General features: G+C 42.6%; 3 protein-coding genes across 3 annotated transcripts; 2 read left to right on the top strand and 1 right to left on the bottom strand.

The window, feature by feature from the left end:
* Positions 1 to 222: 222 nt before the first annotated feature.
* Positions 223 to 3907, bottom strand: prnpb (prion protein b). Its single transcript, XM_084571676.1, has 2 exons — positions 3779 to 3907; positions 223 to 3285 (listed from the first exon to the last, which is right to left on the bottom strand). Exon 2 carries the CDS (start codon positions 3279 to 3281, stop codon positions 1857 to 1859), a length of 1425 nt encoding a protein of 474 aa, XP_084427802.1. The 5' UTR covers positions 3282 to 3285; positions 3779 to 3907; the 3' UTR covers positions 223 to 1856.
* A 1972-nt stretch (positions 3908 to 5879) lies between these two features.
* On the top strand, positions 5880 to 13989 carry LOC311507424 (protein phosphatase PTC7 homolog). The gene is made up of 6 exons (XM_084571749.1): positions 5880 to 6384; positions 8305 to 8484; positions 9387 to 9585; positions 10681 to 10804; positions 10897 to 11026; positions 11155 to 13989. The coding sequence occupies exons 1-6, from the start codon at positions 6183 to 6185 to the stop codon at positions 11211 to 11213; spliced, it is 894 nt and encodes a 297-aa protein (XP_084427875.1). The 5' UTR covers positions 5880 to 6182; the 3' UTR covers positions 11214 to 13989.
* Positions 13990 to 14899: 910 nt separating this feature from the next.
* Positions 14900 to 20900, top strand: LOC311508105 (TBC1 domain family member 10A-like). Its single transcript, XM_084572749.1, has 9 exons — positions 14900 to 15474; positions 17508 to 17607; positions 17695 to 17802; positions 18467 to 18573; positions 18665 to 18779; positions 18898 to 18963; positions 19241 to 19430; positions 19528 to 19682; positions 19840 to 20900. Exons 1-9 carry the CDS (start codon positions 15299 to 15301, stop codon positions 20233 to 20235), a joined length of 1413 nt encoding a protein of 470 aa, XP_084428875.1. The 5' UTR covers positions 14900 to 15298; the 3' UTR covers positions 20236 to 20900.
* Positions 20901 to 22347: the final 1447 nt, after the last annotated feature.

Raw genomic sequence — 22347 nt, 5'->3', positions numbered from 1 at the left:
TTCTTGATACAATTAGCAATTAATATTTTGGTTTATAAAACACCAGAAAATAGTGAAAATGTCAGTGTTTGGAAGTGGAAAGAGTTTTGGTGCTAAGGGTGATATCGTTAACGTCAAGTAAATTCAAAGTTTTCATCTTAATGTTTATGCATTCAAAGTAAGCCATTTGTGAAATTACGCCATCCAGACAGAGAAGTCATTTTTGTAATTTTTTTTTTATTTAATACATCAATATCCATGACAAACCATAATAGCAATATTATTTGATGAGTAACACAAAGTGTTTACAAGTGCACGAAACAAGCGATTCACTCAGACGTCTAAACTCCCAATATGAGCTCAATAAAACAAAACAGTCACAGAATATCCAGTCGGTACGGGAAATAAGTGCACTTTACAGATATTCTACAGTATATGAAAAAAAAAGACCCACATTTTTGAATCGGTTTAAAGTGTTTCACCAGAATCGATAAAAAGGTGAACTGTGGAAAAATAGAAATGTGACAGAATGACGCAATGAAAAGACGGTACATTACCAGTGCCATACATGTTAAAGGATGCCTACAATCATTTTAAGATATACTGTACAGAGTGTTTAAGTTTGAAAATCGCGTCATTGACAGGCTGCAAACTGGATTTGTATTCTCAGAGGGAATGAAAAAAAAAAAAAAACAACCAAGTAAGGAAACGGGGTGGGAAGGGCTTGGGAAAAACAAATGAAAGTATTTACAGAACCAAAAACATCTGACCTTTGACTATCTCACTGTGCTATGGGAAGATGCAGGCGATTAGAGGAAGACGTGGAGATATAGACAGACGGGTACAAAACGATTCACGTACAATGTGAAAGCAAAGTCACATTAGCTGTAATTGCCGCTGGTACCTGGGGCAAGTTATTATTAGTGTCGTCCAGCTGGGGACAGATGACTGAAAGTACTGAACTGGATTTGAGAATTATGTGATCGAGTCTTGAATTGTTGTGGACCCAATCTAAGCATTAGGCTCTAATATTACAACAAGTGCACGCAGGGTAGCAGCAACAACACTAACAACATTGTTTGCTGCTCATTGAAGGATCCACTCTGACTAATGTCTTCTTACTGTCAAGGGCTATTTGAGATCTCACAGAGAGCTAAATGTCTTTGTAAGTGTCTAGCTATTTATTGTGGTATATTACACTATTCGTCACAGTAAAGACCTCAGTTCAGACACATGGCCTCCATTACCCAGTAATACGGTCAAATGAAGTATGATTTTGGAGGAATTAATGGATTACGGAGAACCAATCGATATCTCACCGCATTACGTAACCACCAGTGGGGATAAGTGTTTAAATTAAAACGTGGCGTTAAAACCGATCACTCCGAACGGATGTCGCCCCGCATAATCAGGGATCTGTTATAATGTCGAGCAAACCGCCGACGGGACACGTCGTAGTCTCATTTGTCATCTGAAATTAAGGAACAGACTTCCCTGTGAGAGTTGTTTATTAAATGCAATAATTACAACTTCCCTGAATCTGTTTTCTGAGCATGTAGTGTTAAAAATGACAAAGGAGCAAATTAAAACGTAAAGAAAATAGTAAATAAACAGTTAACAAAGTGCATCTTATACAACAAAACCCTGATGATCTAATTGTAGTATTTTAAACTGACTGCTTGCATCTATCTCCTTTAAGTAATATATACACATCCACATTATGTTCTCTTTCTGGATTATTAATAAATGATCGTATTATAGGAAAGTATGCAGCTATGGATTGCATTGTTAATTGAGTAGCAGGAGGCATACATGCAGACATAACAGAGACAGTAGAAAGCCATTTGGGTGTGGTGATGGGAGGGCTTACTTTCCACTCACTGGAGCAGGAGCATGCTGGACAATAGCATGAGGAGGGAAGTGAAAAGCTGAATCACGTCATAGCTCAAAGGGCTGCTCCGACTAGGCTGAAACTGTGGCTCAGCTTTTCGTTCCTGTAGAAAGCTCGCAGAGTAATCCATGTACCGCTCTACGCAGCGACGGGCCTTCAGCTGCTCAATTAGGGCAGGGTACCCAATCTCCTCAATGCTGACGGTGTCGTCCTCCTCCTCCTTGACAGCTTCACTCTTAGGTGTGGGAGAGGTGCTGCCCTGATCTTTAGGAACGTCGGTACCATTCATACAGCGAGCCATGAAGTCATCGTAAGACTGAGCCCGCGGGGGAGGCTTGTAGACGTAATCGCGGCCAAAGTCCTTTTCGTCTGTTGAGCGAGTTCCATAACGGCGGTACATGTAGTTGTTGTAGTAGTACTCTTCTTCAGGGTTGCGGAAGCTGAAATGTGGTCGGGGGAAGCGCCCTAGTCCATATCCGACGGCCATTCCGGCCACAGCACCGACGCCTGCTGCCAACATTGCTTTTTTGGCAAAACCGGAGGACTTGGGCTGGTATCCCATGTTCTGCACAGAGCGCGAGAAAGGAGACCCTCCCATCCCGTAGCCACCATGTCCATAGCCTCCTCCACCATAGCGGGGACTGAGGATCTTATTATTTGGGTTCCAGTTTGGGTAACCGCCCATCCCTCCACCGGGGTAACCCCCTGGATTGGAACCAGGCACACCCCAACCCTGTCCTGTATTTCCACCTCTAACTGGGTAACCACCTCCTGCTGGATACTGAGGGTACCCGCCTGGATACATACCTCCCCTGCCTGGGTTTTGATTAGGATAGCCACCTGCAGGGTACTGGTTAGGATACCCTCCGGGGTTGACACCACCTCTGCCTGGATTCTGGTTGGGGTAGCCACCTGCTGCAGGATAACCCCCAGCAGGGTTCTGGTTAGGATACCCTCCGGGGTTGACACCACCTCTGCCTGGATTCTGGTTGGGGTAGCCACCTCCTGCTGGGTATTGATTTGGATTTCCCCTCCCTGGGTTTTGAGGATATCCTCCAGCTGCTGGGTTTCCACCTGCAGGGTTCTGTTTTGGGTAACTACCACCGCCCGGGTAACTACCACCACCCGGGTAACTTGGTGGGTTTTGCCTTGAATTTCCTCCTGAATTAGGGTTGCCGACTCCCGGGTAACTCCCGCCAGCAGGATATGGATTTTGTGGCTGTCGAGGATAATTTCCTGGTCGAGAGGTGGACGGCTTAGACTGTGTCCCACCCTTGTTGCTCGAAGATGAGGTTTTCTTGCTGCTGCTGCTGCTGCTGCTGCCGCTTTTTTTAGCCCATGTCGATTCAGTGATCAGGAGGGACATAACAAGAAGGGACAAAAGAACTATCTCACATAACCTCCCCATCATGGCCCTAAAGAGGACAGAGATTTAGATTAGTGGTCATAAAATAATAAGGCAATAACAAAAACAAACAAACGTTTCTTTAGCTCGGGTGTTTAGATGACACAGAAAAGCGCATAATGCCACCTTTACATTTAAGTATGGTCAACAAGCCACGATAAATAACTGTATACACATTTATAACTGTATCTCTGTAGGCAGAGACGAGCGCTAATCCTCCGATGTAATTGCCCTTATCAATAATGCATCATTCTCTCACCATTTGGTAAATATAAAAAAAAGAATTAATTGGGTTACATAAACATGTCGGCCATAACCGTCTGAAGCTGTTATCAATAAGTAACCCTCGCTGCATTATGCGGCCCTCTTTCCTCTAGACATAACCAATATAGCCTTAACGCATTACAGCCGCCTTCTAGAGCCTTCCCACAAATACTTGTATAACATTATAAAGTATAGTATAACTGAAATCAAGTATAACTGAATTAGAGGTTATTTCTTACTATGAGCCGGTGGTTACTCCGCGAGCTTCGATGGTAATTCGGAAAAATGCGTTTGTTGTCCCGTCTCTCTGTCTCTGTCCGTCTCTCTCTCTCTCCCTCTGCCCCTAGCGACTCTAAGCTGGGTGAGCTCGTTTTGATCCACAGAGAGAGATCCGTAGGAAAATGTGTGTGTGTGTGTGTGGGTTGGTGTTGGTGGTGGGGCGGGGTATGGTTATCTAAAGGACGAAGCCATTAATTGAATTCAAATAAATTCAACAAGGCTCTGTTTTCTACAAACCAGTATTTTTATTTGGTATTAAAGGCGGATAGGTCATACTTAGTTGACTCCAGACGCCTCTGTTAAATTATGTAATAACTGGACGTAAAGTATACGTTGACTGACGTTATCTGTAGATCGCCCAACGGCCGTCCGTTATGTACCGTTATTTAGAACAAGTGCACCTCCAAGGCCGCAGTCGCGTACGGAAGTGTTTCCGGTGACGTATTTCCGGCTATTACTGCTGCTATGGGCAACACTGGACACTTTGCCAAGACCCTTCGGTATAACAACAAATCCCAGTAGGGGGCTGGAACAAATGTTTTAGTTGAGGAGGGGGGAAAAAAGCACTATTTATGTGTGTGGATAACAGTTTTTTTAAAACCTCCAAAGTTTTCAAAATGTGTATTTATGTGTTTTGTGTATTTATTCATTCTATTGGTGGCAATTATTTTTTAAAAACATATATTTTCATCCTCTGTGAACAAGATCCCAATTAAATGAGATTACTGTTGAGATCTTTTAGCCAGCACATTAGTACAGAAACACAATTTCAGTCCTCACAGAGATTTTATTTTGATAATAAAGATGTTTTAAGCAAAAATAAATCACTGTTTCATTGCTCATGCGTCAATCGATGGGATTTTCGTTGTCAGTAGGTAAATAAAATGAAATTATAAATAAAATCAGTCACACCTGAGCAATATGCTATTACCTCTGAGGCCTCTTTTCGGCCTTTTGGCTAAGATCATGTGTAATATCTGTTCTTATCAGTTTGATATCTGATACGCCCCCTACCCGGGGACCATATATTAAATTGATTTTTGGAGCTGGGAGATGGAATAGGGGCTTGCTCCGTCCGCTCCACGCATCGACCTGGTATTGCAGTACCTCTAGGAACGGTGCACTTTACTCACATATAGCTGCTCAATACTGTAAATGTGTATATATACAAGCTACCCCCCCTCTAAGTTTACACTTGCGTTTTACCGTCTATATTTTATTCTATATTACAGTCTATATTTTATTCTTTTTTTCTCGGTGTACATTTACACTTATATTGTTTACCTTGTGTGTTAAGGAAATTGCAGTTACTACTGTTTTACTGTAGTACTATTTTTTTTATTATTATTATTATTTTTTTACTACTGGCTACAGGTACAAGAATACATTTCACTGTGCATTGTACTATGTATAACTGTGCATGTGACAAATAAAATCTATCTATCTACTGTATCTATCTATTAAGAATTCTAATCTCACAGAAAGTAACATCAGAAATAGTAGGGAGATATTAGTATTTGGCAAAAACGCTGCAGTAACAGACACGCCAAAGAAGATTTAGCAGCAAAATATTACAGTACTGTTGGTATAAAAAAAAAGATTAGTCAAATAGATATATGTTATACATTTTTTTTTACAATTACAACAGACAAACCACAGTACGATCTGAGAGGAGTAATACAAACAATTAATAGGAAGATATAAAGTGGCTAAATCGAGTCTTGACGCATCTAAGTTTACTGTGCACACAATATGATATAATGTTTTGAAAATATACAATTCAATGATGATTAATATTTACCCTGACGGTGTTAAATATTATTGTCCACCAACCAAAATGTACAAACTTATACTACATGTATCTATCTAAAAGTTAAAGCAGGAGCATAGGAGCAAGGATTCGACGTCCTTGCGCCTCTTCCGCTCTCGCGCATCCTCGCTGGGAGGAGGAGCCACGCTAATGCACGCGAATTCTGTCATTGGAAGAAATCTGCTGGCCCTGACGTCACGGTTGTAAACTGCCAGGACCCGTATGTACTCGCAACGTTCTGTCCGGTAGCAACATGTCGGGAAGGAGAGAACCCACCGGAGGAACTGCGCCTGAGAAATACACACCTGAGACATAAACCGCAGGATAGACTGTCAGCACGAACCGAGGGCTTTTTATGCGAGTTAGAGCAACTGCTGGCGTCGGTAATTCACAGAAGCGGGGCAGTCGGGATCAGATGGACGGATAAAAACAAGACAACCGGGGGCTTGATCCGAAGAACGTTGCCTAGCAGGCAGGTGGTCGGGCCGGTTAGAGAGAGACGGGGGGCAGCGTGTGCGGGCTCAAATCGAGACGGGGTTTCTCCTTGCTAGGGAATGTTATCCGTACTGTCATATGGCAGACTGGTAGCCAGGGCTGTCCTGGGCGGACTCTCTCAGACGGATGGTCGGGACTACAGCCTGGTCACCGCCAGTTATGGCTTCGGTAAAGACTTTCGCAAGGGGATCCTGAAGAAAGGGATGTGCTATGGGGACGATGCCTGCTTCATAGCACGACACAGGAGCGCGGATGTTTTGGGTAAGGACCCTGCGATGTTAAACACTGTTAGAGGCTTGCAGATGCGTGACAGACACCCTCTGTGCTCGGGTGACCTTCAGTGGGTTAGCCCACACGTGTGCCGACCCCTCTGATGAAAACACAACAGCCCCCACCCTCTCCTGACCAGACCTCTGACTTTACCCCCTCTGCAGCCGCTAAGCTATCTGCATTTAATTAAGATTAATCTGGGTGGATTGTTTTTTAATTGTCTCGGAATGCGCGGATAATCCTGCAATTTCACGAATGGCCGATTTATTTACCGTTAGCGGTGTGTTTTCGCGTTGAACTGCCAAATGACCTTTCACCTACATGAGCCCCAACAGTGGGACATTGGGCGATAACTCGGGATATCAGATACGAGGTTTAAATGAGCTCAATTACAAGTGGACACGACCGAGAAAGCTCTCATTAAAACACTGCGGACTGATCACTACAATGTCTTGCAAAGGTCAGAATGGTTGAGCATGGAGGCAGCCATGTTGCTAATAGCATCGCCGCCGCCTGCTAGCTTAGCTGAGCGTGATTGCTTTGTCCTCACCGCTCAGCTGGCAGGAGTTTGCCTCCTCACCCTCCACGGCCAGATACTTGTCTAGCCATGTGGCTCAACACGGTGTGTTTTATGGTTTTCAAGCGGCACTCCGTGTTATATGTTCGGGATGGCGATGGGAGTGAGGAAATAAATAGCCAGCTCTGAGGAACAAAATACCCCCAAGGCTTCACGTGTTACACATGGCAAGAGGAATTGGCATGTGCAGGGGAGTGTAAAGTTTAACTCTTTTGTGGGTTAGACTGTTTATTAAAATTGAAGGAAACATAAAACAAAGCAGTGCCTTGGCCTTTAGGCTAGCAAGTAAATAAATAATGGCTCTCCATCACAACAGAAGAAAATTTCCGGGGAATTCCATTGTGTGTATTTTTTGTTTCACTTCTCATTCTCATTTTCAGTGATGCCTATGCCTCACTGTAATGTCATCATAGAAAACAATATATGAAATGGATATTGATGTTTTCGAATTTATATATATATATTTTTTCTCATTTGAAAGAACATATTGAGTAAAGAGCTCCACGTTCCCTCAGAGTATTCGTCACTGAAAGCCAAAAGCTCTAAAAATGTCATTTGAACGGTAATATTACACCTTTTTTTTCCCCCCCTCTCCACTTCTCTAATCCTTAAAAGAATCAACACATGCATCGGTTTTGGATGCCAGCTGATGCAGTGAGGCATATTCATCCAGGGACTGTTCGTTCCTCCTTGCCATGATCTCTATGGTATCATGCACCGAGCAGAACACGCTGTAATCTGATAACCGTCCTGGTAATTCTATACATATCAGGGGAGGTGGTTAGGTCTGTTTCCATTATATATATATGTTTTTCCCCAGTCTGTTGTTAAAAAAACACACGGTTTGGGATCGGCGAGTGATGCAGGGATGTTCCAACAGTTAATTTAACCTGGAAAACAAGCATGGTGAAACAGATAATTGCAGGTTGAGTGCTTGAGGGAAGGCAGAAAGAAGACTGACTAATATTTAAAATATGTTGTTTGGTCTCATATGGTTTCGTTGTACTATACCCTCCATTAAGCATTTATGTGGTGGCTGAGGTGAACTGAGGTGAGCCCAGCTCAGTCATTTAAACTGCATGAGGTTCATGCAGCAATGACTGAAGAGTGGTTAAACTGCAGTTCAATGTGCATAAACGTATTTATCTTGCAGTCACCGATACATTAATGCGTCCAAAAAGTATATAGGAAGGTGTCTCTGGCTATAAATGTCTTATAATCTTTTGTTCATAAACTAATAGATCATCTTGTATGAATAAAGAGCAGCAGTTATGCGGTAGTGGGTGAGCAGCAAAATAAAAAACACTTGTTTGTGTGTGTGTGGTCTCTATCAGGTGTAGCAGATGGCGTGGGCGGTTGGCGGGACTATGGCGTCGACCCGTCGCAGTTCTCTGCCACCTTAATGAGGACCTGTGAGCGGCTGGTGAAGGAGGGCCGCTTCACTCCCACTAACCCAGTGGGCATCCTGACCTCTGGCTACTATGAGCTCTTGCAGAACAAAGTTCCCCTCCTAGGTGAGTACGCACAAACGGAAAAAAAAAAATAATCTGCGCGGATGATGTGCTACGGTACAAAGAATGTCAGCGGTGTAGTGAGCCGTGCTGAACAACCAGAGGAAAAAAATAACATAGCTGCAGTATGAGTCAGACTGTGAGTAGTGGCCTCTCAAAGAGAGATGTACAGTAAACTAAAGTCTGTTTACCTCTATTTGAATTGCATTCCTTTTTCTAATTGGGCAGAAAAGTGCACAAAAACATGGAGAAGGTGTTTACACACAGAACTCCAGCTTCAGTCAGTGTATTATTTGGTGTAATATTGATTTAACTGATTTATACTTAAACCTGCATCCTATTGAGTGATGTAACACCAGTGCGGTAACTAACTAACTTGGTAAGCCTGTATGTGCTATGTCGACACTTGGAAGTTATAAGGCGGTGACCTTGTTGAGCATTTTGTCTCATACCAGAGCTCCGAAAGGTCAGGAATCCATCTGTAACCGATACTGGCGGAGGGGTTGATGAGATTTTAAAAGCAGGACATGTGATCAAGGTCACATTTCTTCAGAGGCTCAGGATCCCTGAAGACGCTGAGCGGCTGTCATGATATTTGTAAAATGGCCTGCTTTTATTTTGGGAAGCTGTGACAAGGTCAGCGCCCGACCTGCTCTGCTCAAGGTTACACGCACTGTTACTGTCCGCCGTCGCTGGGGGACTAGGGCAAGCAAAGGATGTGACCCGTGTGTTTGTTTTTCTTGTCCTACGATGTGAGGCCGCTCAAATACACGAGGAAGGCGCAACACAATGGCGTCAATGTTCTGGTTGAGCAGCATTCTAACACACATCCAGCCTGTGCTTCTTTTGTTACCGTCCGTCCACAATGGAAACCTTATTGTTGTTTTACTATCTTCTGTTTGTAGGAAGCAGCACAGCCTGCATAGTGGTTCTGGATCGACGGAGTCACCAGCTACACACGTGTAACCTTGGTGACTCAGGCTTCCTAGTGGTACGGGGCGGAGAGGTGGTTCATCGCTCAGATGAGCAGCAGCACTACTTCAACACACCTTTCCAGCTATCCATCGCTCCCCCTGGATCCGAGGGGGTGGTGCTTAGTGACAGGTCGGTAGCTCGGTGCTTACGAGCTGTATAGATACTGGTGACTCTTATACAGCTTATCAACACACATAATGATTTTAAAAGGGAAATTTTCCTCACATCACTTCAGAACAAATGTTTAGACAGCTCAATTAAAATGGATTCATTAAACTGCGCCTCATTCTCCCATAAGGAAAACAAATATACCTTCAGCAGGACCTTTCAGTCCATGTTTGCAAAGTAAACAAGACCTGCGTCACACTCTAAAGCATATGCAGGTGTGCTCCGGATTGCTGGCTAAACTATTCTATGTGTAAATGCATCCTTTCAAACATTACCCTCATGGAAAATCACTTCCTGTTCATAGTTTGTTTGTACTCTGGCTCACTATGATTCTTGGGCTCCAGACAGCGCCTTGCACTTTTACGGATCGGTCTTTAATAGACACCAGACGAGATTCTGGGTTTTGTAGTTGTCAACAAGACAAGAAGGCGGACAAGAAGTGTACAGAAGCTGTTAAAAAGTCAATAATTTAAAAAATGTCGTGTTTTTAAGGGTCCCTTGACAAACGGAGTACCTCAGTACGCCTTAAGGAGTGTCAGTTATTGCGAAACACTGCATTCCTTCATGCCATCAGGCTTTTTGACGGGGAGGCAGATGGTGGGGTCACAGTTAGATTCTGACAATGTCAACCCAATCATCAAGGAATAAGAAAACAAGGAATAAATATTTAGCAGTAGCTATCATGAATCCTTTCCCACCGGTTTAATTTTGTCCTTCTGGAGTGCAGTAAGGTTGAAGACTTGGCTCTTGAAGGTACATTTCTAGTTTTGTGATGTGCCACCTTAAAATAAAAACCCTTGAGACCAAGCAGGAACATAGGCTCCCAGGAAATAAAACTTGAGTCTTTGGTAAGGCGCCAGGAAGAAACAGGGCGTCCCTGAACCTGGCAAGGACAAGCAGGGCAGGCTGCTTCGAGTCAGCTGTCAGATTAAATGCCCACGCCGTGTCCGCCTTCGAGATTTGGCCGAGTGACCGGCCTAATTCCATATTGGAAGCCGCTGCCAGCAGCTCAAGTGCTTTGTGACTGATCTTGCTTCTCCCCCTTGTTTCCTCCAGTCCTGAGGTGGCCGACAGCTCCTCCTTTGACGTGCAGCTCGGCGACATCATCCTAACGGCAACCGACGGACTCTTTGACAACATGCCCGACTACATGATTCTTCAGGAGCTCAAAAAACTCAAGGTGTTTATTATAAGCGTATCCATACACATAATAATAATAATATTAAAACAAACTTTTCACATTTCAATGCTTTTTACTTTTGCTCGTCACAGACTACCAACTATGACAGCATCCTGCAGACTGCACAGAGCATTGCACAGCAGGCTCATGATCTTGCCTACGACCCCAACTACATGTCCCCTTTTGCACAGTTTGCCTGTGACAATGGCCTGAATGTAAGAGGTAAGGATACTGATTCATTTTTGTATCGTTATAAAAGGGAGACGTAAGCTCTCTGCACACTGTGTCTATAAGTTTCTAATTACGTTCAACGCGGTTCCTCACTTCTTTTTCTTTTTCTTGCTCTGCAGGAGGGAAGCCAGATGATATCACGGTGCTGCTGTCTATTGTGGCTGAATATACAGACTAAAAGTGTGTGTGTGTGTGTGTGTGTGTGTAAGAGAGAGAGAGAGAGAGAGAGCGAGTGTGCTTCTCTGGGGCTGATCCTTCCTTGCCGTCTGCCTGAGTCTTCCACCTGCAGCCCTCCCAAAATGCACTGCGTCCCGTGGGCTGACAGGGGAGGCCCGCCGACACGACACACACTCCTCGCAGCTGAGGCTGATATCCACCCATGTAACGTTTTTTGTTTTCTCCTCCGCTGTTTTGTTTTGGTGCTTGAGCGGTTTGGGTACGGCAGGCAGCTAGGATCTTTTCATGTTGATCATGACGCAAGGAGGAGCCGAGAACAACGGGATGACGGATAGCTCGCAGCCTCCCGTGTCTCATCGCGTGGCATCAGTTTTTTTCTCGACGATGGGACTAAGCCCTCTGGATTAACCGGGGGCTTTAAAATCTTGTAGCCTTCGTGTTTAAGAAAAAAAATATATATAATTATAAGGAATAAGCCATGGGGTTTGGATTCTTTAGCAAGTAGTGATTGTGTTTTGAGCCTGGCTGTCTGTCTCTTGTTGTTTATCTGTTCCATGTTGTAAAGGTGTGTGAACAAAGCATTTAATCAAGACTGAGGAAACAGATGTTGGGAATAATATTGGAAAATGAAATGTAAGAGTTGGGATTTAATGTTTGGGAACGTGAACGATGGAAGTGTCCTTTGCGTGGCTAAAATAAATCCGCAAAGAAACACTAGTCAAAGTTTCCACGCGAAGGTTAATCAGGTTTTGTCACTTGGCTGAGGGACCTGCACATCCTGATAAGTTGTACATATTTTTGTGTTTTTAGGCCCGCGTTCTGGCCTTTCTGAGCTATTTGGTTGTGGAGGATACACACATGCATCCATGGATATATTTTCTTGTATAGATTATTAATCTTGAAGTGAGCGTCATCAATCCCACACTTCCACTTGCTTAAATGAACAAGAAGATGTAGTTGTGTGGTAGGAATGTTATTAAAAACGTGTGTGTGTGTGTGTGGTATACATGTGAGAAGCTGGAATGTGTGTTGTATTTAATGTATGTAATATTTGTTATCTCGTAAAGCTAAAGCTAGCATCTGGGAATGCTTACGGTTGCAATGATAGGTCAGGAATAAATTTAAAGGAAAAGATGTATTTTTTTAACATTATTTTTGTTTTAAACGTAACCGATTGAAGCGGCGTGAAACGAGTGCGACAGTTGACTAAAAGAATCAAACGTGCATTGCGTGAGTGTGTGTCAAACTTTAGTTTTTATTTCACAGTCCACGGTTTGCTGCTCGTATTTTTTGTAACCGAGACGTCTGGGTACGACGTGACGTACGTGGTTTGAACGTGTGCTGGATTTCACCAAATTACATTAATCAAAGACACTGATGATACTGTTCCGCTCAAGATGGTCTGTCCCTTTGTCTAACGGCTCGCCCCAGTGGTTTGGACAAAGTCTTTTACAGTTTAAAAGCACGTGCACCAAAGACGCATATTTTCTTTGTGTATATGATCATGCTTCAGCATCAAACAGCAATACTGTAAGTTCCTTGTGCTCAGAGTTGTGTGCGATGACCAGAAGTATTGGTGGAAGGTGATATTAAAATATATTTTATATGCCTAAAGCTGTGCGAGAACGAAAGTTGTATCATATTCCTGGTTTAAGTTATATGTGACTGGTTATCTGTAAGTATGAGATAGGTTTTTAAAAAAGGAAAGCCATATATAAACACATAGTTAGGTTCTGTAAGCCCCACTGTAAAGGTGACGCTGTGATGGCGGAGACCAATATTGTCACTGTGTTGTTCATGTAACAATCATGTTAGAAAGTTCATAAATGCAATGGGGCTGCCGTACAACTGCTGAAAAAGTTCTGCAGTGACATTTTCCAGGAGTTCAAATTAGACTTTTTCTTAATATACATAATGGAGACAATTTTTTTTTTTTTAAATTATAGGTCCCGCTTCCTGCGTCGTTCCTTTCGCATGGTTTGTAGCTTAGCCACATTTCTGCAAAATGTAATTTCTCACTGTTGTAGTTTGTTCGTATCCGTCCTTGCTGGTTTATATACAAAAAAAAAAACTACGTGACAGAGGGATGTACGCAGTAGGTGTGGGTGTGAACTTACAGAGAGGGAGTGAGCACAGATTCAGCCTTAATAGCTAGACCTGTAATCAAGAGGCCTTTCCTGTCATTGCAAGCTTGTCTCGTCCCCTTCGTGTCGCCCTGTGTTTTTATTGTAAATGGAGCGTGCTCCCGTCTTTCTCTCCTGTAAAGCCGTTCTCAAAGGTGCTTCTGCAGTCTGATGATACGATTGTCCTCTTTACAGAACGTGTATGAAAGACACACCTATGTCCACAGTGTAACAATGCAGGTCTAATTCATGTAAATATGTTTTAAAAAATGTACAATATTTAAATAAAGAATCTAGTATTTATACTAAACTTGTTTGAGTGCTTTTATGATTTTACATTTTATATACAGATTCCTGTATTTTTTGGGGGGGGGGGTCAATCAAGGTACATCTTATCTTAAACTGACACAACATCCCTTCTTACAGGGTAGATACTGTAATTCAAGTGTGAGAAAATGGGAGTATTGCCAATATTAGTTGATAAAAGTTTTACATAGCTTTTAGATGATGTGGTTGACATTTTTTTCAGTATAACAATTATTTTTTGCCTATAACAACTCTGGGTATAATCCTTTACGTTAAATAAAATCACAGTTAAACGATAACTACACATTTTGAATGTAGACGTACAACTTTCAGAAAAGCAGCAGTATTCATAAGTGTAATTTACTCCACTACTGTGCTTTTGTACACTTTAGAAAATAACTATTGTTGAAATATTGTTCATTTTACTCCATTAAATATATTTGATGCCTTCATTTTGTAAGTACTTTGCATGTTGTGACTTTACATACTAAAAATTTGATCAACAAATACATCATGCATTGATTTCCTGTCAAGGAAGCTAGTTTAAATTAGACTGTACTCCACAACAGTAACATGCATTTTAGTGCATCAGTAATCGAGTACAGTGGGTTAATCTGCATTATGGGTACTTTTTATTGTCATGTAGTATATTTTGCAAGAGTTTGAAAACATAAAATTATAAATTTAGGGCCTTTACCTGCCGTAAAGGATCTAAACATACAATTACAATATGAATACTGTAGGATTTGGGTCCTTGATAGTATAATAAAATAGTAGTATAGTATTGGGGAAATACATGGTCCAGTGGTAATGGGAAAAGCAGTATTTTACTGGTGTAAATGGTTACAGCTGAGCTCAATTATTATTGTCATTATGGATTAATCTGGTGATTATTTATTTGTAAAAAATAAAAATAAAAATGGAGTGGGACGCTGTCACAGTTAGGTAGTTTGTACTATATTTTATGAGCTATTTCGTCTTTATATGCAAAATAATAATACTAATTGTACACGGATCAACACTACTGCTATAAACTAAAAGAAATTCCATTTTATTCTTTGGAAATTACAGCTGCTTCATGTGAAAACCCTGTTTAAATGAAAAGATTACTGTACCTGAATGCTAATGTCTGGCAGTGGGTGGCAGTGCGGAGTCAGAGGATGCCATGGATGTTTTGTTTACTAATCTGCTCCAGTGCTCCAGGAGGCTTCTCTTCCTTGTAGCCAGCAGCTAACAACATTCTCGCTGACAGTGGAGATTCTGGTTAGGTGTGTGTCAGCTGACAGCTGTGTGATGCTAGCATGTTAACTTAGTAGTTAGCACGCAGGTACTCGGGTAATTTAGCTTTTATTGCCGCCGCTTCCTTCGGCTCCTTAATAGTTGGCGTAAATTTTATCGTGTGACTTCAGCAATAATTATCTGGCTGTCGTGGGGAGTTTTAACAATGAATCAAACTACCTAAAAGCCAGTTTTAGCATTAGCCAGCTAGCAGCTAGTTAGCAGGTCTTCCTAGCAACCATAGCTAGCTAGCTGGTAGAGGGAGTTAGCTAACCAACGGGCGTCTTCATGGGGAGCGTTAACTTGTCACCTTTAATACCGACTCAGGCTGTAAGTTATGTGGACACACCGTAGAGTTGCTGAGATAAATGTTGATTAAATGGCAAAAACGGAGCAGGGCAATGGACTCGATGTGCGAGGCAGCACGGAGCTGACAGATGAGAAAGGCATCTCGTATGGAGGCGACCCAGAGATAAACGGCAATGCCGACCCCGGAGAGAGCCCCGTGGACAAGTACGGGTTCACAGGAGGAGCCCAGCAGCAGTCTGGAAGCTAGTGAGTATAATATTTTATTTAGTACACTGACTCAAGTGTTTGTTAATGCATCTATAGTCTTCAGACTTGAAGCCTTAGACGTAGACAGTTGAATATTATATTAAAATGTATGCTGCCACAGTCCTTGTTTTCTTGACACACAATGTAATTATTATTATTGTACAGTGCAATCACATAGAGTCACTTATGTGTATTTGTTTTGATCTTGTTTTATTATTTAATTTCCTGTCACCTTGGCCTCCCTTTAAAGTCCCATCTGTAGGTAACCCTTGAACTAATCACTGGCTTTTTATGTTTAATAATTGTGAGCAGTGATGTGTAGCTACCTTCTCACATAGTTTCCATTTAAAGTATATCAGATAAGGGAAAAGTAAAAGCATCCCACATTCACTTATAAACAAAAACTGAGGAAAACTCTTAACAACGATAGGTTTGTAGAAGAATAAAGCGACGCCACTGTAATCCCTTCTGCGTTTCTATTAGTAGTGTATGCTGTGCTCTACTTTTCATGATCCACATCCCTCTGCTACTTTAACAAGAGAGAGACTGCATACTTTCTGTGTTACATTTTCCCAGTAGAATAGCATAGATTAGGTATGAAATTGATTCGGAAACCGTTCTGTTGTCAAGGGACTGAGTCGGCTTCCTTATTCTTAGGTGTCAGATTTTCTAAACCCTCTGCGGCCTCTGAGATAATTTGATCTAAAGCTGTTGGGTGTCCTTCTGCCTAGGCCAGATTTTCCCGACCTTGTGGTTGTGGTTCTCCAGTAACGTCCCATTAATCTTCTCATCATATTACCTATTACCAGAGGGTATCGATGGGAGAGGACAGAAAAGCCAGAGAACCTCTGATTTAGAAGATTATGTTGGTTTTTGAGATGCTTCTGTGATAATGATTCACGTTTACTACACGGGGAATTACAGAGTCGTGGTTAAGCGTTATATTGTTTTAAGTGATCACAAGTTAAAGTGGTTGGGAAAGCAGTGGTAAGCTCTTTTTAGGGCTAATGTGCAAGGGCGATCAAGCTGCTGCGGACCTTGGATTGTGGTACAGCGTCCGGCTGAATGTTTCCGCCTAAATTAATAAAACCTCTAATAGATAATTAAAGTTTGTCATGTGGAATTTTTACTTCATCCCCTTTAATGTGGTTATTATAGCTCTATGGGTTACGCTAATGTCCTGGTTTAAATCCCCACCACAGCAAGTGAATAGATATTTTAAGGGCGACAAGTGCGAAGTAGTCCCCCAGCTTTCTAAAACCGTGATTTTTACAAGAATCCCTGTAAACGTTTTTGAGTTTGACTGAACGTGAATTTGCCACCTGAAACAGCAATTTTGTCTACTACATCATGAAGTTGAAGCCATGATAATCCACCAGTTTGAAATCAGATGGAGAATCCTCAATATTTGGAAGCTTTCATGTCTAAGTTTGTGTTCTGTATCAGTCTTGTTGGTCTTAAAAGTTGTCTTGGGCCGTGGAAATCTGCAAAGTTTGATATAATTCAAATGAATGAACCAATCAAACCAGGTTACCTGGGGTATCTGCAACAAAACATCAGTGGTTTTGAAGACATAATGCATTCTGTGCTTATCCTGTTGTTTTGGATTGTTTGTCAGATAAGATTAGCGTTACCGGCACCTCATGTGTTCTCTTTGACCGTTCCACTGATATAGCTGCACATGGTTGTTTAAATATGTCTGCCAAGTAGGCCAGGTTTGTGCGTGTCAAGATGAACGGTATGGTTTTTAAGGCCATCCCAGCGATGTGAGATAGTGGATGTACTGTGTAGGAGAATGCAGTTAGCTGAATTAGGGGAAAGTTCTCCCACGGCTTCCTGTTTTCCTTTTACACCACCGCCGATGGCAAGTGTTCAACTGCTGTGTCCGAGTGTACGCTTCCTGCATGAACAAGGAAGAGATGAGCCAGTGTCCCTCCCCCTCTGATTACAGGGTTCCCATATCAGAGTGCAGTATAGCCATTAAGAGAATTGGTTCTGTTTTTTATCAGTTTTATTGTTTCCTATCTTTACAGTGCTGAAGAGATCCCTATTGAGGTCCTGAGGCAGCGGGAGGCAAAATGGCTGGAAATGCTCAACAGCTGGGACAAGTGGATGGCCAAAAAACACAAGAAGGTCTGCTTAATAAACTGCGACTGTGAACTGTTGTGTTATAAATCGGGCTTTCTGTGGGGCTCATGAATGACTGCGTTGAATGAACAGGTGAAAGAGCGCTGTCAGAAGGGGATTCCTCCATCGCTGCGTGGCCGGGCCTGGCTCTACCTCACTGGGGGAAAAGTGAAAAGGGAACAAAACAAGGGCAAGTTCCAGGTCAGTCATGGATTTATGGACATTGTAAAACATAAAGGCCCGGAGCTAAATATAGTAAATCAGAGGATGATTTAAAATACAAAATCTGTGCTCATATGACACATTTACGCTATGTGTTTACGCTCCGTACTCGTTGAGTGTTTGTTGAAGACATTCCACTAAAGTGAAAGTGGCCGCTTTATAAATAAATAACTGCTGGGGAGTTTAAGTTTCTGTGGGTGGTGCACACTTGAAACTCACATGACTAAGTTCCAGCGTCATGACAACTAGATACTCAGCTGCGTTTGGAGGAAATTGTTTTATTCCACAGTCCCTCGAATTGCAGCCTGGTTGTTAAGACTCTGGACTCTAGTCACGTGAGCCTTTGTTTCAGCTTTGGTTTTAGATATACCATGACTAGGATGACTGGGAGTCTTTACCGGCATAACACAAGCACTCCACCAACGAGGTACTAAAGATAGTCTCTGAAGAATGGGTCTACATCTCTCCAGAAATAAAGGAACCATCAGTAGGGACTGCTTTAAGCTTCACACAAGAAAAAGAACCTCTCACATGTACATGCATGACATTATGCGGAGGACAAGGCCTGCAACTTTGCAGTAGGTTTCAAACTAAACTTAGAAATAACTAAACGTGTAACATTAAAGTAAAATGTGTATTTTAGGAACTGGACGACCAATCAGGAGATCCCAAATGGGTTGATATCATTGAGCGGGACCTCCATCGGCAGTTTCCCTTCCACGAAATGTTTGCAGCGAGGGGAGGTCATGGGTAAGCACTTCTTTGTAGACTATGATTCCCATTCTTGTGGCTAAAGGAAGTTTCTAAACATAGTATACTTCACACATGTTCCTCTTTGTAGGCAGCAGGACCTGTTTCGTGTGCTGAAGGCTTACACTCTGTATCGACCTGAAGAGGGTTATTGTCAGGCTCAGGCCCCCATTGCTGCTGTACTCCTGATGCATATGCCAGCTGAGGTGAACACACACACTAATGATTCAGCCCTTCCAGTATTTTTCTTCTAATATAAAACTTGTCCTCTCTATCAGAATGAGAATTTACATGACGCTTTCTTTTTCTCTTTTGTGGTCCCAGGATGCTTTCTGGGTTCTTGTCCAGATTTGTGAAAAATACCTTCCTGGATACTACAGCACGGGGCTGGTAAGTCAGAGGAAGAGCTTGTATGCAAAAATACATCCATAATATTGTTGTAAATGTCAAGGGCACTGGGTTTGTGAAGACAACCTGTTGCTCATCTCGCTGGTACGTGAAGCCCCTGCTGGTGTCAGACTTCTCGGGTTGACGCTGATATGCCAGTGTCCTAATAACATGAGGTGATGAACAAAGGACGGGATAATCAGACAATCAGATTATGCAAAGGTGGAAGAGTGTGTTCCCTTGGTCTCAGCTGACTTGCTGTTCCGTGTCGTCCCCGCAGGAGGCGATCCAGCTCGACGGGGAGATCCTGTACGTTCTGCTGCGGCGGGTGTCTCCTGTGGCCCACCGTCACTTAAAGAAACACAAGCTGGATCCCATCCTGTACATGACCGAGTGGTTCATGTGTGCCTTCTCTCGGACTCTGCCGTGGGCCTCGGTGCTGCGTGTATGGGACATGTTCCTTTGCGAGGGTGAGGCACTAAACACATATTGAAAAAGTAACTCCTGCAGAGATTATGTCATGATATAAAGCAGATTATGATGTGTTGCTCATGACTCATTTCTCAGGAGTGAAGATCATCTTCAAAGTGGGCTTGGTTCTCCTGAAATATACATTGGGATCCCAAGAGAAACTGAAGTCCTGTCAAGGTCTCTATGAGACAATGGAGTTGCTCCGAGCGATAAAGCCACAGTACATGAAAGAAAGCTTCCTGGTGCATGAGGTACGGTTGCTGTCGTAATGTATTTACTTCTACTCCCTCTACTTTTTCTGGATGATCTGGAGTCCCTGTTTGACTCTATCCTCTAGAGACTGTTGGAACAGCAACATTAAAAGCCCGTAATGTGCTGGTTTACACTCATTGCCTGTTTTTGTTTCAGATTATCGAGTTACCAGTGTCCGAGAAAGACATTGAGAAGGAACACCTCGCTCAGCTGCGGCGCTGGAGGGAGACTCATGGAGATCTTCACTGCAAGTCCCCTCCCAGGATGCACGGCGCCAAGGCCATCATGACCGCGGAGCCACCCAACCGACAGGACCTGAGGCAGAGACCTACCATCATCGTGGAGTCTCCCCTGGCACCCAAGACAGGTGGGGAGCACGCGGAGGAGGCCGATGGAAGCAGAGAAAAAAACGGGAAGAAAACGGTCTTCCCGCATCAGGAGATAGTTAATCCTTACTCTCCTTCCACTGACCCTTCTCGTCTCCTTGAACGCTCGATCAACCGGGGGTCCAGAGAGAGTCTGAGCAGTGCAGAGCACGATACTTACCTGTAGCAGGCTTTACAGACATAAATCATTCCATTCAGATTTACATTCCTGACATGAGAAACCTTTCTCCAACAGTCACAACTGAGAGTTTTACTATTTTTGTAGTCATTACACTCCAGAAAGAAAATTCCAATGGCGAAGTGGCTGCTGTAGTACTCAGCTTATATACATTTATACAGGTTACTGTACCTTTTACTTAAATACTACCGACATGTATAGTGATTTTTTTTTAATGTAGTACCAGGGAGCAGCAGCAGATGGCGACTGTGTGCACTTTTCATACAGTCCGATGAGGTTTTAACCTATGGGAACACACTAACTTATAGCAACTCCTGCTGCTATTTACCTCTTCAAAGCAGCTCTGATTAGCTCCTTTATTTTAAAAAGAAGATTTATTTTACCTGACGAGACATGACTCCAGAGCACTTTGCTTTTATAGTCTTCCTTATTGCCTACATTAGTCACTACGTTGCCAATGCACAGATGAGTATTTTTCCTGCTTTGCTGGTCTCGGTCAATCACACTATTTTGCAGACACGTGGTTTTTATCAGTGTGTCTGTTCAGCGGCGTCCGTTGACTGCTGTGCTGTATCTTTGTTCGCCTTTGCTGTCTCTGAACACTTGATGGCGTCCTGAGATTACGTCTCAGCCTCGGCAGCTGAGCAGCAGTGGAGGGGGGAAAAAAAAAAACTGACACAAGCTCTGCGACGCTCAAATGAAGGAAGAAAGTGCAGGGATATAGCGTGCCACTAAGCCAAAGATATGTAATGCATATTTTTAAGACATATCCTATGAGTTAATCAGCCATGTCTTGCAGTATTTGATTGTTGAAAGTGGTTCATATTTATGTTCTGGATGAAATGCGGTAAATTGTGAAGGATGCTAAGCTGTTTCTGTACAATCATATGTAAAGGATTGTGCATCCTTTGATTTGAGACGCCGTTAGAGGAGATGTTCTTAGGATCTAAAAATGTACTTTTTGTCAAAAAACTTTTATTACATCCTAAACCAAGAAATTTAAGTTTATCAGCTACACAAGTAAACATGCATCAGAATATTTTTGGTAAGGATTTATAATGGAAACGGTTGTGGGTATGTGTTGATTTTAGACAAGGACAGAGATTTTTGAAGAATATGCTACGGGTCTATTTTGTCTGTTAGGATGCACTTTTTACCATCCTTGTCTTCTGATGTTCTGGGGCTTCAAGGCTCCTTGAAGTTTTTAGTATTTTTGATGTCCTAACTTTACACAGGAGCTCAACTGATGAACTGCACGTTGATCAAATTAAATCTCTATCGTGCAGTTCATCGTTTGAGTTCCATCAAATCTGTTTGCCATCTGCTGTCATGTTTATGGTGCCACCGATCTCCGTCTAGGGATTTGAATATTGTGTCATTTGTTAAGAATATGGGATTTTACATGACGTGGTTTGTTGTCTGCACACTTTTTAAAGATTTTTACTACAGTCTCCATCTGAATAATATAAATATTGTACATTCCTTTAAGCTGGTTCTGTATATCAATCACTAATCATTGCAGAATATATTTAAACATTTATTAAGCCAGGAGCTTGTAAATTTGCAACTTATTGTTATATAAGAGTTAATTTCTGATCTATTTGATTTAAATTTAACTTCTCGTATATACATGTTTTTTTCCAAATTGCATTTAAATAAATAAAAAATGCATTCAATCCATTTTATATGACAACTCATTCCCCGTTAATTGCCTGCGTTCACCAATGAACAACGCAAATGAGACAAGAGGAAAAAGTACCACAGGCCAACAGGCAGCATTTTGAATACGCCCTGTGTTATCATTCAGCGCCCTCACACCCTCCCTCCCTCCCTCCCGCCCTCCCTCCCTCACCCACGCAGCAGCACACTTCCTTGGACACCTGTTTCTCCGGCTCTTTCAGCTCTTTGAGGAATTTGCATCTGAAACAGGGCGAATTCCCACAGCGCCGTCCAAAGCGCCTCACGCAGCCATTTGCCTTTGGTCTCTGAATGGACTCTTCTGCGCGCATACAGGCCGTCCTGTTCTTCGTCTTCTGCCTCGGCGCACCGTTCAGCTGCAGTCCTGCAGAACATGGCGGCCAAGAGTCTTCTCCTTTACAT

This window comes from Chelon labrosus, assembly GCF_963514085.1.
Source record: "Chelon labrosus genome assembly, chromosome: 22".
NCBI lineage: Eukaryota > Metazoa > Chordata > Actinopteri > Mugiliformes > Mugilidae > Chelon > Chelon labrosus.
This window is presented reverse-complemented; position numbering and strand designations above follow the sequence as displayed.